Genomic DNA, 16,876 nt, shown 5'->3' with positions numbered 1-16,876 from the left:
AAATGGTCATGGGTCACTTTTTGCACTGTCTTTGTAACTTGGAATGGTCACTAAACAAACTGTTGCAAATTGAGGACCATCTGTATTAGTGATATGTTTTCAAAGCAGAGATGGCTCTTAGGATTGGATTGGAGGCTACAGCCAATCCAAAATTGGGCACTACTGAAAATTGGTTATGCTGCAGATCTCATCCACCAAGAACCGCTAGCTGGTACGGATCAGTGGCCTCTGCTATGTGGAATATCTTCCCCTTAGAGATTAGTTGCTTTCTGTATTATCTCTATTTTTACCCTGAAATGCACTCTAGGCATAGATCAGCTAAGACTATTTAAATCAGAAGAGATGCTAGATGAGATATCCTTATTGAATAAATTACGATTTGGAGAAAAAAAAGTTTAAACAAGTCAATAAATGAAATGGATCTTTAATCTCCTGATTTTAGATCATAATTTACAAACCAAAGATTCCTAACGAATTTCACAATTATAAACCTTTAATTATTATGTCATGTAGTATATGGAAAATATTGGATTTTGTAAACCAGCCCAATATGGCTCTTATTTTTAAGTATGCAGTCAAAATTAAATCCTTCAGAACCACGCTCTTTTTCAAGCCCAGGCACTTGAGAATGAAAACGACTGTGATCCTTCAAATATCAAATTTATAGGAGTTAATAAACTACATTTTTATCACCTGTTCCTAATAACATGCAGCCAATGTACATACAAATGACATGTTCACCAGTCAGCTCAGACACAGTATGTGTTCACTTCATCATTGACATCATCACTGTTCAAAATTCCTATCCTAATTACTACTTTTGAAATTGGAATACAGCTTTATTGATGGTTGTGAAATGTATTCTTGATGTGAAATAAATAATATTTAAGAAAAGCTCTAGTAGGCTTCACCTGGCACCATTGAAATTGATCAAGATCAAAATCTACTATTAAAGAACACTGAATGAGCAGATTTGTGGGGCAGGGATATCTGTTTTGTTTTATTTTTTTAACATATTTCTTTTATCACACAATAAATATTTCAGCCTTGTATTTTAACCAATCCTTAAACCATGACCACATAATAAAGCATTCATCAGTCTTTCTACAGTGTCAATAATAACAAAACCCATCCAAATAAAACTCATAAAACAGTTTTGAAAATGTCAAAGTGCTTTATATTCTCCAAATTTATCCATACCAATGTTTCTCACCATGGTAGCTAGGGAATTCTGGGAGTTGAAGTTCACACATCTTAAAGATGCCAAGGTTGAGAAACACTAATTTACAATTCTTTGGGGCAAGTTATTGCTATATCCCTTTTTCATACGCAAATTAGAGCTGACACTATGATTTGTCATACTACAAATCACTATCAAATCTAGAGAACAAGAGTACAATTATAGCTATTCCCAAACCAAGACTTTAAAAATTAAAATTGCAGCCCCCTATAAAATTAGAATTAGAACCTCTAAAAAAAAAAAAGAATCAGAACTTCAGAATTCCAATTAAGGGAATGTCAGAATTCAATATAACAGCTATGCCTTCACAATTGAAGCCCCTGCCCCTTTGTAATGTGTGTGAAAAAGAAACAAACAAAAAGATGCAGAATTCTGATTGCGTGGCCATTGTTGCCTTATTGATATTCCTTAGCCTGCTCCCATCCTCATGCCACATAATTGAAGCAGGACGGGGAAGGAGATCTGTATGTTATCCGTGGTTTAAGTAGGTTTTAAACATGGAATATCAATTCCTGAGCATGAACACTGCCCTACGTAGGACAAAAACCACACTGCCTGGTGCAAAAAGGAAAGGGATTTTCTAACAAAGGTGCCTACTAGACATCCAAAACACTTATAGAACATAAAACATAAAATAATCAGGTTGAAAGGGACCTTGGGGGTCTTCTAGTCCAACCCCTGCTCAAGCAGGAGACCTTATACTGGGGTGGGCAATTAATTTTTCCAAGGAACCACATGAGAAACTGGGATTGTTGTGGAGGGCTGAACCAATGGAGCTATGAAAGTGCATAGGTATGCCGAACACATTGTTTTTTTGTTTTTGTTTTCAACTAGCAGTCTCCTTCAAAATAAAAGCAATCCGCAGGTACTGGACAGGGGCAGCCAAAGGACCAGATGTGGCCCAGGGGTCATAAAAGGTGCCCAGATCTGCCCTGTGTCATTCTGGACAAATGGTTGCCCAGCTTCTTGAAAACCTCCAGTGAAGGAGCATCCGCAGTTTCTGAAGGCAAGTTGTTCCAATGATTAGATTGTTATCAAGGAGAGATACAACCTGGAATTAAGGAGGAATTTCCTGACAGGGAGAACAATTAATCAGTGGAACAAGCCGGCTTGCCTCCAGAAGTTATGGGAGCTTCATCGCTGGAGGTTTTTAAGAAGAGACTAGACAGCCACTGGTCTGGAATGGTATAGGGTCGCCTGCTTGAGCAGCGGGCTGGAGTAGAAGACCTCCAAAGTTCCTTTCAGCTCTATTCTGATTATGTCAGGAAACTTCTCCTTAGTTCTAGGTTGGATCCCTAAGTTTCCATCCTGTTATGATATTTAATTCAGTAGCTGGAACAGTAAAATTGTACAAAGGGCCAGAACACACGGTTGGAGTTGATTGGTTGGCTGGCTCCTGCGTGAGCCAACTTACGCTATGATTGGTTACCGTGGGGGTAAAGGGGGCGTTTCCCTTTTCCCCCGTCTTTTTTCTTCTTCTGTGTGCTATTTTTGGATTTACCTCATGATTTTCCTGACTATCCTGTCTCTGCAAATATAAATGCTAAATATATTTATTTATATAAAACTACAAGTTCATCTCAGTGTCCCTGACACATCCATTATTTCTTGCCCTCCCCTCAGGTGCTTTGGTGAATAGGTTGATTTTCTCTTCTCTGTGACAGCCTGACTCTGTCAATCTATCTATCCGCTTCCTTAACTCACTCTTTTGGCTAATGTTATACTCTGCTACTTTCCTTAGCTAAAAATTTTTAAGTCACTTATACAGAAACATCTGCATTTCCTGAAAATCAAGCCTTCTTTTCCTTATCTTACATTATTAACTTCATTATTTCTCCAACACATTTTAGTTTAAAAAAAACCAAAACCATACTTCTTCAGCAGTCTCTATGTTATGCAATCCTTGACATGCATTAATGCAACCTTAAGTAAAGAATGTCAGTTTTATGCTTGTTCTGACTTGCTTAGGCAAAGAATTCCAGAACAGACTTTCTGCATCCATTGATGGAAACATCAAATTAAAAACAAAAGCCTACAAAATTAATAAAATGTAAAAATAACATTTACCAGTGTTAATAAAGATAATCTTAAGGAGAACAGTTAAATCCCTTCTTACATTTCTCCGATTTAACATTCTCTGACTGCTTTAGGTGAACAAAGGATTTTTTTAAAGTACTTTTCAGGAGGTGAACAATCCATAATTCACAGAAAGTCTCCTAACATTTAACAGTCTTTCAACAGCCTGAGATTCTGCTATCAAAAACAAGGAGAACCTATTTTGCTAAAGCAGTCATCATTTAAAATATTCACTTTCATCTTTCCTTTCAAACTCTAATAGTTCAAAAGAGAAAGCTACCACAGTAGCGATCCTTGGGAAGAAAGAAGGAAGGGGGTTACAACAAACAAGTGTACTTGTTTATCTACCACTAAGCCATGATTCAGCACCCATCAAACCACAGTCTGGTATCATGGAAACAAGCAAGAATTAGGTTTTCATTCTGGGAGCATTCCTAATCTAATTCTAGGATCAGACATACAGATCAACGGTTATATGAAGAGGTCCAGTGGCTTTCCATAAAGAGAGATCAGTTCTGAATCAAGATGGGAAACCAATTTACTGTCTTTGCCAGCACTTAAGTCCCAGTGAAGATATGATGATTTGTTTAGTTGCAGTAAACATATGAAAAGAATTGTGTGCTCCATCACTCCTGTGCACAGATTATGCTCTTCTTTTTGGGAAGCAATAATGAGCATCATATTGGCACCAGTCTTAATGTTCCCTGTGGCTAGCTGAAAATTACATTGAACAGCACAGAATCATGTTAGCACTTTTTTTTCCCTTACAACTATATGGTCAAATATACCGAAATTTTGTCAGGAATTGCTTCAAGGGGATAGAAAATCAACTCTCTGTACCTTAGTAATTTTATAAGAGCTTCACCATACCAAACACTGTGTTTTGTAATATTCAGGAGTACGTATTTATAGGCCATAAAATGGAAAGATTCCTATAAAGGAAAGAAGGCTTGGAGTAAAGCAATGTCACCAACTCAGCACTGATGGGTATAGGATGCTAATTCAAAATGCCCCATCTTCCTTCCCCACAAAATAAACTACCAAGGGGGATGAGATTATAGCCCTCTCCCATTAAATATTGGCCAAATGATGGCATTTTTCAAAGAAGCACCTGAGCCTTTATATGAGGGTCAGGGATGAGCAGTTTCTACTATGAAAGAAAGGAAGCAGATGGATTTTGTAAGATGGTTTTTTAAAAGTCTTTGTTTATTTATTCAATTTCCCACAGCCACCCATCTGAAATGACTCAGGGTGGAGAGGGGAGGAGGGGGATAGAAAGGGGGAGGTGGAAGAGAGGGGAGGAGATAGGAAAGGGGAGAGGAGAGGAGGTGGGAGAGGAGGGGAAGGAAGGGAGGAGAGGAGATGGGAGAGGAGGGAAGGGGAGGGGGATGAAAGGAGGAAAGGGATAAGAATAGGGGAGAGAAGGGGTAGAGATGAGAGGGAGAAGGGGGAGGGAAGGAGGGGGAGGACGGGGCAAGGAGGCAGGAGAGGATAACCAAGAAACCAAAATTATATATACCAAGAACATTATAACTCAGGGCTCCAAGCCTGGGCACATAACCAGATCTTCACCACCTTGTAAAAGACAGGGTCAAGGCCATTGCAATCTAAGAAGGGAGAATATTCTGCAATATTCTGGTGCTACAGCTGAGAAGACACACTATCTACTGCCCACCAGCTGACAGTTCTTGGATGACAGGCTTGTGAAATGTCCAACCTGCCAGACCAAACTAGATGGGTGGAAACAACTGGGAGGAGATGGTCCCTCAGGTAACTCAGCCCCAAGCCATGAAGGGCTTCCAAAGTGATAACCAGCACCTTGAATTGCATCTGGAAACACTCTGGCAACCAATGCAATTCACATACCAGTGGTGTTATATATGCATTTACTATCCATGCAGCTGTGTTCTGTTCTATAGGTCAATGGTGGCTAGCCTTTTTTGGCTCCTGTATTGATAATTGCTTCCACGCGCTTGCGTGCCAGCACTCAGAAGGCAATGTGTGCTTCCCCCCCCATGCCTCCTGCGCATGATCCTCGTGTGTCATGCATCTGTGCATGCAATTCTCCCCCTCACGCGCAGCGCGTCCCTACGCATGGGTGTGCATCTCCCATGCACCCCCTTCCGCCCCCGCACATGTGCGCCAGATGCCTGACAATCAGCCGTTGGGTGGCAGTGCACGCATGCACAGTGGGTCTCTTCCAGGTGACCTCTTCTGTGCCGGGGGAAATGGCATAGGTTCGCCAACACGGTTATAGGTAGTCCTCAATTTACAACTGTTTAGTGACCATTCAAAGTGACAACAGCATTGCATGGTTACATGATCAAAATTCAGGCGCTTGGCCACTGACTCATATTTATGACGGTTGCAATGTTCTGGAGTCATGTGATCACTTTTTGCAGACTTCTGACAAGCCACATCAATGGGGAAGCCAGATTCACTAACTTAAGTGTTACTAACTTAACAACTGCAAGTGATTCCTTAACAACTGTGGCAAGAAAGGTCGTAAAATGGGGCAAAATTCACTTGACAACTATCTTGCATAGCAACAGAAATTTTGGGCTCAACTGTGGTAGTAAGTGAAGGACGACCTGTAGTTGAAGCTTCCGAATGCTCTTCAAGGGCAGCCCCATGTAGAAGAGACTGCAGCAATCCAAACGTGAGGTCACGAGGATGTGGATTTTTCCACTCCTACTCCACAATTATAAGCCAGCATTTCTGAAATATTTATAATTCAGAAATTCTGAAATCCAGCTTCTTTGCACTTTGTTCTTTCAGCAAATATCACCGTAGGTGGGTAAAAAGTCCAAGGCTACACCACCTGATTTGTACTTTTGCATTCAATAACTACAATTGCTGAAGGAAGTGCTCAAACTTACCTTATCTGTGTTTTTGTATTTCTCCCAGCTTTTTAACATCTTCAACCATTTTGTAGTTCTTTCAATCTCAAGCTGCTTTTGCTGAAATAAAATCAGAGGCCATTATTCTCTCCACTTCAAATACTCTCAAGCATTCTTTTTTCAACATTTATAAGTATCTAGGAACAGACATTGTGAAGTTTTTAAATAGCCTTTAAATCACTAGCAAATATTTTAAATCAAATGGAAGGCCCACTCAACTGAACAGACCCCTCTCCTCGGTTTTTGTCTTAAACAGCACAAGAGTTGCAATTTCCAGCAAATGAGGAAGTAGTTATAGCTGAATTTCTGTGCGTGTTTACCATCCACTCCACATGAAAGGCCTTTTTAAACCAAATTTTGTACAAAAGAGTTTAACGAAAATTTAACATATTTTTAACCGTTGGATTATTTTCTGTACCCTGGGCAATAATACTTACAATTCCAAGAAATATGCTGGGTTTCTCCAACAGAAGTCCCTGGGTATTAAGGGATAGGTGGCAAGTGATTCCCCAGCCTAACCAAGCTCTATTTTTAGATCATCATCACCTTTTTTTGAGACCGCTTGTGAGAGATTAAGGCTCCACTTAGCATAGCAAGATCTGCTTTTCTAATGATAGTACTTCACACTGCTACCTGTATCATCACTTGTATACTTCCAGGAATCGGTGTTCAGCCACTGGATTTTCAGAACGGACTGGTAGTAAACTCAAGGAGGCTTGATGGACGGGGAAAGAGCTATTGAAAACTTTTTGCGCTGCCATCTATTAAATACAGGGGAATCATCAACTTACAACTGTTTGTTTAGTGACCATTTGAACTTACAATGGCACTGGAGAAAAGTGATTTATGACCAGTTTTCACCCTTATGACCGTTGCAGCATCCCCATGGTCACGTGATCAAAATTCAGACGCTTGGCAACTGGCATTTAGGATGGTTGCAGGGTCCCAGGGTCATGTGATCACCTTTTGCAGCCTTCTGACAAATGAAGTCAATGGGGAAGCCAGATTCGCTTAATAACTGTGCTGTTAAGTAGCAATAACAGTAACTCTTAGACTTATATACTGCTCCACAGTGCTTTACAGCATTCTCTGGGAGGTTTACAATCTCAGCCTATTGCCCCCCAACAATCTGGGGTCCTCTTTTGACCAACCAGGGGAAGGATGGAAGGATGAGTTAACCTTGAGCGAGCCCTGTCAGAATCGAACTACAGACTGTGGGTAGAGTTTGCCTGCAGTACTGCATTCTAAACACTTGTGCAAATGCAGTGACTCACTTAAGAACTGGGAGGGGGGTGTTGCAAAATGGGCTAAAACTCATTTAACAATTGTCTCGCTTAGCAACAGAAATGTTGGGCTCAATTGTGGTTTTAAGTTGAAGACTACCTGTATCTGGATTCTTGCAGCCTAGGTAAGGGATTCTTAATGTTTAAGTCAGCATTTTACAACTTTGGCAACTTTAAGGTGGATGGACCTCAACTCCCAGAATTCTCCAACCAGTCTACATATCTGAAAGTTGCCAAGGTTGAAAAACATTGCTTTAAGCAGTGGAGCCCAACCAGACGGGCTCTTTCTCACCAACCTTTCCCTCGTAAGACAGCCAAAGACCTAAGATTCCTGCATGTTACCTTTTGTAGAAGTGGCTCTACTAGAGCATCATTTTATACGCTAGGACCTAACAATGCAACCGAATATGATAGTGTTTGGAGACACTTCTCCCTTGAAGCCTGCCAATTTCAGAAATATCCTTTCAAGTAAACAGTTTGATAATTTAAGGCTTTGTGCACAAACGTCCCTCAATAATTTCTAGATTCTAGCCATGCCAATAAAAAGCAAAGAAATGAAAATTATGCAGTTCTTCGGCCGCACCCCTTCGAGATGTGTAATTTAGTTTAAATACTTTGGTATAGCTAGGCATGTCGGTTAAGATATACTGAGTAATGACTGTGTCAAGAAAGACATCATTATCGTAATTTTAGAGCACTTCACAACACTTCAATAAACTCAAACTACAGTGCCCGCGATTATCTATCCTCCCGTTGAGAAATGACTGTGGAAAGCATGCATTAGCTCATCCAGGTTGGTAATAACAAGGTTTACACAACTCAATCATTTGCAAAGTTGTAGAAGGAATCCTAGAAGCTCTACAGTTTTCTAGCAACTTTCTAATCTGTTAAGGAGAACCCCTATTTACATATCCTCTTGATCAGTAGGTACAAAGTGGCGGACTATTATTAGAAGAATTTGAACCCATTCGTTGTGATGAAGTGGTCCTTGAGGTACAACTGGATTTGGGTAGTGTTGGTGGATTGTGTTGACCACATGGTCACAATATACAAAACTAATCAGTTGCCCCCTAGCCATTATCAGGGAATGTCTTTGCTACTACATCTTCGTACTACATCTTCCTAAAAAAGAACATATCACCTGACCAAAGCCAGAAGGGGTGGCTAAGATTAGCAAAACTAAGTTTTGCTGTATTTTTTTCCCCTCATCATATATCTTAACTTCTGTGGCTTATTCATTCTTACATCTTTTCTGCACTTTGCATGCTGGTGCAAAGGGCGTGATGAATAAAAATAAAATAAGCTGAAAAAGAATAGATACTTGTAAGGCAGGTGCTTAAACTACAATGGGTTCCTAGCCAAACTGTAAGTAATAAGCAGGAATTACAGACTTTCTTCATAAACTAGAATGTGGCAATATTTTTGAGAAGAACCTGTAATTTACTAAAGGAATTACAAAAATACCTTCCTCAAAACCTTAAGTCATGCACATGTCATTACATCTTTCCAGGAAAAGAATCATACTTTTTTACAGTAATTCTTCATTTAAAAACATAAATATTGTACAGTTGCAAAATGATTCTGTATTTTTATTTTACTTATTTATTTTCCAACTTCCTTTTTTTTATAACTCAGGGTGGAAAACATACATATTACTCCTTCCTCCTATTTTCCCCATAACCACCACCTTGTGAGGTAAGTTGGGCTGAGAGAGATCATGGTTAGCCCAAAGATACCCAGCTAGCCTTCATTGCCTAATTCAGGATTAGAACTCACTACTTTCTGGTGATTGGCCTCAAATCGTCCAGCAGACCTTAACTTTTAACTTAACTTGTACCTCGTACAACGAAATTAAATGTCATCTTCAGTGTGCATTATACATAAGAAAACCATAAAAATAAAACAAAAACACACATCCTATACAATTGATATACTCTTTCATACCTAAGGTGGGACCATAACTCATTATCTCCTGATGATTGGTCCAAAGATACCCAACAGGCTTTCATACCCAAGATGGGACTAGAACTCACAGTCTCCTGGTTTCAAGCCAGGTGACTTAACCACTAGACCAGGGGTGTCCAACCTTGGTAACGTTAAGCCTGGAGGACTTCAACTCCCAGAATTCCCCATTTAACGTTACCAAGGTTGGACACCCCTGCACTAGACCAATCTAGTTCTGGCTTCTGTAATCATTCATTAGGCAACTGAATATGGAATAGTCTGTTTCTATAGACACATTTTTCCAAATAGTAAGCAAACTTTTTTTTTCTCTCTGAGAGAAAGCTTCAATGATTTAGAATTAGACGGCATTTAATCTTGACTTACAGAGCTTGGGTTATATAACCTCTGATTTTTCCTCAAGAGTGTCAAATATACAAGAGATGCTCTGATTGTTCAGGTTGCTGAATTATTTTGCAAATACCACTTGCTGACAACCTCATTCATCCCTCTGACTCTAACTTGGCAACACTTCACTGCATAATTACAGTCACAGCATATTAGCCAGTAATTGAGCGCAATAACATCTGGCATTTCAACATTTTAAAACAGAGACAGCATTTCAAATGACTTCCATCCCCTCTCAATTACCTCCTTTCTCAAATATTAACTACTGGTCGGAAAAACAATGTTTATTCCAGAAAGGAAGACTATAAACTGACAGGAAAGGATACACTAAATTAAGGAGGGCAATAATTAGGAGTAGTTTTCTTTACAGAGATCAATATTTATCATTGCATTTAACAAAGAAGGAAAGCTTGGCTGGGAAGTATTTCTCAAGCTTGGCAAGTTTAAGACGCGTGGACTTCAGTTCCCAGAATTCCTCACTCCACCAAGCTAGCTGGGGAATTCTGGGAGTTGAAGTACACATACACCCCTACCCCTCTTAAACTTGCCAAGTTTGAAAAAAACATCTAGATTAACTTTTGTTTAATGTAGACCAACTGGAACTGGGATTGAGGTTAACCAGCATTATGAATGGGAAATTTCAATTAAAAGAGTTAAAGGCAATCACTAGACAGAAATCCTCTCAGAACTAATTCAGAAAGACTAATATCCGCAACACACAATGCTATATAGAAGCATGGATGATTTTAAAGTGGTGCAGGGCAACCAAAATTGGTTGTTCATAGGGATGCCACTTATAAACAATTCAGTAGGACCATTCTTATATGTTAGAAGTAGCAACCACCCATGTGGTTCCTATAGGCCAAAAATTTACTTCCTGCAGCTGTGTCTTGTTCTACATGGTGCTCTAAAGTGCTGGACTACATTTCCCATCACCTTCCAGGCAAACTCACACCAAACAGTTAGAACCGAACAGAATGCCAGAATATGTCAATGGAAACTCAAATGATCCAGGCCAAAGGTGTCTACAATTGAACCATGGCAACTGGACCAAACTTTGTTCATGTGAGACATTTCATTGTTCATCCAAGCAACTTTATCAGTCAGAGCAAAACTAGTTAGTCAGAAAGTCGTGGGAATGTACCAACTCTTGCTGCAGTGCCATACCAGCTTCAGTTTCTCCCCAAAATGCCGGAATGTTTTTTAAAAAATGATCTTACCCGATCTTACAGGCAGATTCAGCCAAGCCACTTCAGTACCCAGCGTTTTTGCATTTTGGCTGACTACTCCGATAAACCAGAGCTCTCAAATTATTACCTCCTTTACATCTCAGACATGCTAGGTCATAATTTTGAAGGCGATGGCTCAATACATTTCCAAAGTGTGAAGAAGGCTGGTAACAATGGACTCAATGACCCTGACTTGGCATAAATTAGAGTCCCACATCCCAGTTTCTATACCAAACTTCTCCAAAACTTGGATAAAAAGGAGGGTTGGGCTAGGCAGGTTTTCCATTAGCACGATCAGCAAATTAGCTTTTGTTGTTGTTGTTGTTGTTGTTGTGGTTCAATTCTTAGCCACGCAGATACTGAGTACATTTATACTGAGTGCTTTCACATGCAGAACAGGTCTAGATGCTTCTAAAACATGCACTGCTATCTACCGTATATCAGCAAGGGGCTGCTTACCTTCTCAGATGCTGCATCGTGGGCTGGTAACTCCTCCTGGCTAAAAGGAAAAAGGGAGAACATCAGTTACAGGGACAACAGATTGCAAGGCAGAAACAAAATACAGGTAGTCCTTGACTTACAACAGTTCACTGAGTGACCAAATTTACAACAGCATTGAAAAAAAAGTGGCTCATGACCACTTTTCACACAACCGTTGCAGCATTCCCCATGGTCATGCGATCAAAATTTCAGACACTTGGCAAATGACTCATATTTATGACGGTTACAGTGTCCTGGGGTCACACGATCCCCTTTGACAATGGGGAAGCTGGATTCACTTAACAACAGTTTGACTAATTTAACAACTACAGTGATTCACTTAACAACTGTGGCAAGAAAGGTCGTAAAATGGAGCAAACTCACTTAACAAATGTTTCACTTAGCAAAGAGAAATTTTGGGTTCAATTGTGGTTGTAAACTGAGGACTATCTGTAACTGGTTCCAGAATAGCACCTCATAGTTATAAGGGTTAGGAGCACCCACTGGGCTAAGCCGCAACATAATGTGGTTTCTTACTATGAAAGAAGTCGCTGCAACCCTGATTTCTGAGTTAGCATTAGCCACCTGGGCTTTATTTTATTAATTACCCACAAGCAAACAATAGCTAAGAATGATATTCTAATCATCATCATCTTCATTTAACGACCCCATAATCCCTTGCGGGGTGGAGTTTGGGCAACTGAATGCAGCTAGCAGAGTGGGTTTTTTTTTTATGACCGGATGCCCTTCCTGTTGCCAATGTGGAGTTTTGTTCAGCAGATATATTCTCAGTGTGCCCAGAAAAATATCTGCCTCTACCTAGGATCAAATTCACAGCTTCCTAATTGTGAGGCGAGAGCACCATCTCTAGGCCACCTCACCAGTCCTAAGGTGATAACGGTGATATTCTAATCTGATCTGAAATTTTTGGAATACACTTCTCGATACAAAACGAGCCTTATTCAAGGAAGCTACCGCACTGAGCAAATATGCATAAAACTCCCTTTTTACTGCAAATTAATCTAGAAGGTCTTTCAGGTGATTACTTCATGGGTTTACAAAAACATAGGCCTTCTAAGGCAGAGAAGTACACATTCATTACATAAAACAATCAAGCATTTATTGGGCTTACATTCCCAAATTACTTGGCTTTATGCCAAGCTGAACCATACCTGAAAGTTTAATAACTATGCCAGATTGTTGCTTCAATCAGTTTTAAACATAGATCATTGCCCAAATTAGGAAGGTGAGAACTTCTATAATTGGAAAGTATGAAAATAATGAATAATTAATCCATCTACTAATTATATTAGCAAGATGTTCAGCATCCAAATACTGTATGTTTTACTGTCTGCCTCCCCACAACCCTATGCTTATTAATTAAGAACCAAACTACATTAAGCATGATAGGATTTTGTTCCCAGTAACTGAGACTCACTATACTATAGGGATTAAGGTGCTGAACAAGGACTAGGGTTCAAATCTACCCTTAGCCAGGGAAGTTCACTTTGCGACTTTGACCCAGTTGAACTTCAGTTTGAAAGACCTCACATGGTTGATGTTAAAATTAAAGAAGGTCCCCATATAAGAGATTTGAGAGTGTGAGGAGCCTTGGAGATGAGCCAGGAGAAGCCATTCAGAAAATATTAAGACAAGAACTGATGAGGGAGCATGTGCTGATCCTAGGGAAGCATGGAAATATTATTAAAATATTCAGACTCCCTGGGGTAGGTACAAAAAAAAAGGGCTGATCAAGAAGAGATTCAACCTAGAAATAAGGAGAATTTTTCTGACAGTGAGAACAATCACTGTCAAAAGTTGTGGGAGCTTCATCACAGCTTTGAAGAAAAAACTGGACTGCCATCTGTCACAAATGATGTAGGGTCTCCTGCTTGGGAGGGGGGTTGGACTAGATGACCTATAAGGTCCCTTCCAACTCTGTTATTCTGTTACTACAGCCAATAGTTCTAGTCATGTGGCTTCTTTCTTGACTGGGTTTACCTCACAGGGCTGACAAATCTTAGGTTGATATGTGTATGGAGTTTCTCAGGCATTCAGGTCTTGGTTGTCCCAAAGTTGTTTCCTTTGTTTTCTCTTGAAGATGTTTCACTTCCCATCCAAGAAGCTTCTTCAGTTCTGGAAGCTTCTTGGATGAAAAGTGAAGTGTCTTCAAGGAAAAACAAAGTTCAGTTGCCTCTTGAAAAAGCACCTTTGGGATTTAGGTTGACATCTTTGTCCCAATTCACACACCCAATGGTGGGCATAAAAAGGTTTTTTCTTCCTTCTCTGTAAATGTGCAGGTCATTCCTCTTGGAAAAATTAAGGGGAAAAGATTGCATCTTACTGTCATAGTGGAAAACCTAGCTTTCAAAATAGATATTTAATGGGAAGAACCATCCTAAATAAAGTCCATTTTGTCAGCTAATCGGTGCTGACATTGGGATTATATCTGATTTCAATAACTAAATGTGTGTTTAGCAGCTATGACCTTGTGTTATTCCTTCCCACTTCCTTTCTTAGGACTCTGCATTTCAATCATGTCTCCAATTAACTAATTAGTATAAATGATGACTTGTGGATTTCACTGTGGTGTCAAGAAAGCAAGAGGAAACAGCCACTATGAAAACTGAATGTGATATTAATCATGCATGTCTCATAACCAAAATAAAATAATTCTCTCCAGTGTTAAATTAGATTTTGGTTATTTTAATATAGCATACTGCTGACTGGCTATTCATATGGTTTAAATACTTCTAATGGATACATTCCAGTGAGAATTCAAAACACATGGAAATGGATTAGCCAGCGTTCATAATAAACTCCCTCTGCTTCTATTATATCATCAGTGGCCTTAAATATTTCAGTACTGCTATCTGCCATTAAAAGCACCTGGTTGGATTGAAATTTAGACATAACCTGGACTGATGTGCTGAAATTAGAACTCACACTAAGAATGAATGTTTCTAACTTTTAGAATATTTGAGGTCTGGATTCAATTCTTTTCTCATGGGTATGAGTTGCTTTAGCAGTCATTCTTTTGATATCAGGCATCTGTGACAAATTATAACCAACTGTGACAAATTATAACCAACTTCCAAGTCTGTTGTTCTGTATTGTCCTTTCTTCTACAATAAAGTGTAAGTATAAAGCAGAGGTCTCCAAACTTGGCAACTTTTAAGACATGTGGACTTCAACTCCCAGAATTCCTCAGCCAGCCAGCTATGGCTGAGGAATTCTGGGAGTTAAAGTCTACACGTCTTAAAGTTGCCAAGTTTGGAGACCTCTGGTATAAAGTGTCAGAGATACAGCACTTATTTTATATGCAGGGGTCTCCAGTTCAACGCCCACAATCTCTAGTTTATAAGGCCCAGAGGAGAAGAGAGCTTTCTTTGGAGATCCTGCAAAAATGCTACCAATCTCGGTTAAGACTTTCTAGGAGAAAAACTGACCTTCCAGATCTCTCTGGATTAACCAGATCAATATGGATTGACCTGGTCAATGGCCGTAAGAACAAACAGGCAACGGGAGATTTCATAGACACTATGTGTGGTGTTACATGTCTGTTAGGGCTGCAATTTGCAGCGTATTTTGCACAGAAGCAGAACAGTTTGATCAATGGCTAATACAGAGCATGTAAATGTACCTGCAGAAAACTGCAATATTACTATACGTTTGGAGGTTCCTACACAAGCGGGGAGCATAAACCTCCCTGTTTTTTTTTATGGCAAAACAGCAACTTTTAAAACAAAGACGAATTTCTTAATGTATATGCATATTAAGAAAGTATATTTAAAATAAATGGAGTTGGGTCTTTAAATGTATTCAATACCCCGATGCAGCTGATGTCTATATTTCTTTCAAAAACACTATCAAAGGATAGCCATATTATTCATCCATTAAGACTACTAACTCAAACACCCAATAGTGTGACATACCAAATCATGTGGCTGGGATCATTATTTGCATGGGATTATATGTTACAATCAAGGGGCTTTGTCCACGTGAGTAAAGTTATTAATGGAGCTCTAGTAAAAGCAAGGCAAAGACTTGAACATTGCAACAACTGCAATAAAAGCTCAAGCTTTTATTTCAGGCGGAACATTGCTCCCAAATAGAGATTGGCATGCTGTCAAATATACCAATCTCTATTTAGTCCAGCAGATGGGCCGACTCCATGTAAATCCTTCACACATGAGCAAAGTGCAGGCCAAGAAAATATTTAATGGCATTTCACTTCATTATCTTGGTTTAGGTACTGACAAAAACTATTATAGTAGGTTCATTAGAGAACAGAAGTCTCTAATTAATATTTATTGCCTGGATAAGTTCCAAATGTGTAGACTTCAAGCTCCAGAATTCCTCAGCTAAAATAGAATTGCTGTGAATGCTGGGAATTAATGTCCTCATTTCTAAAAGTTGCCCAGTTGGGGAAGTCTTGCTCTAACACACCACTATAGTACAACACTCCAAATTATCTCCTTTACACAAAACCCCCTGCTGAAAAGGCATCAGATAAAAACAGCTGATTTGTTCATATAACTTAGAAATGGCTTGTTTATCCATTTATCTTTTTTGGGCACATCTTTTGGGGCCCAATTACAAGTCCCCCGGTAGCCTGTAGAAAGCAAACACACAGTCTCATAAACAGTTACAACATGAAAATGCTCTGAAGTTAAGTACAGCAACTGGAATGCCAACTAGCTGGATAGCATTTGGCTCTTCCAGGCAGGTGAGACAAAAGATTGGAAGGAGAGAATGAAGATAAGGCTTTTCCAAGAAAAACGTGCCCCACATCAATGATGGCAAATCTTTGGGGCTCAGCGTGCCAAAAAATTTCAGAAAATGCCTAGACTAGGGGTCTGCAAACTTGACAGCTTGACTTGTGGACTTCAATTCCCAGAATTCCTCCTCCTGTTATGTTAGCTCAGGAATTCTGGGAGTTGAAGTCCACAAGTCTTAAATTTGCCAAGTTTGAAGACCCCTGGCCTAGACGTAGAAGAGCAGGCAGAGCTGGGGGTGGTGGAATTAAACTAGTCATCAGCCTGAAATCCTTATGTTCTCACAAATGGTCTAAGTACAACCCTCTTGAATTCTATTGATCCTTATCTGGTGCCAATTTAGTATTGAACTTTAGTGTATGGTCCTGATTCTTTGCACCTGACGCTACATTGACTCTTGGCAGGTCACACATATATAGCCACTCCAACAAAAGAAGCTTCTCTGAGCCTCCTTTTCCGGATTTTCCTCTTATAATTTTAACAAAGAAAATCACTTACTTCATTTGAGCATTTAATGTAATTTGGAATAGGAGGGTATTCT

General features: G+C 39.6%; 1 protein-coding gene across 8 annotated transcripts in view; it reads right to left on the bottom strand.

Moving 5' to 3' along the window:
• Positions 1 to 16,876, bottom strand: part of USP6NL (USP6 N-terminal like) — a 116,414-nt gene that overhangs the window by 34,228 nt on the left and 65,310 nt on the right. For all 8 annotated transcript variants that reach the window (XM_026678263.2, XM_087968831.1, XM_026678262.2 and 5 more), the window contains 2 exons: positions 11,537 to 11,576; positions 6,196 to 6,276 (listed from right to left, as the gene is read on the bottom strand). In XM_026678263.2, the coding sequence (XP_026534048.2) occupies positions 6,196 to 6,276; positions 11,537 to 11,576 (121 nt within the window). The remainder of the gene's footprint in view (positions 1 to 6,195; positions 6,277 to 11,536; positions 11,577 to 16,876) is intronic.

This window comes from Notechis scutatus, chromosome 6, assembly GCF_049901735.1.
Source record: "Notechis scutatus isolate UNSWTSFEM ecotype Mainland chromosome 6, rNotScu1.2, whole genome shotgun sequence".
Lineage (NCBI taxonomy): Eukaryota > Metazoa > Chordata > Lepidosauria > Squamata > Elapidae > Notechis > Notechis scutatus.
This window is presented reverse-complemented; position numbering and strand designations above follow the sequence as displayed.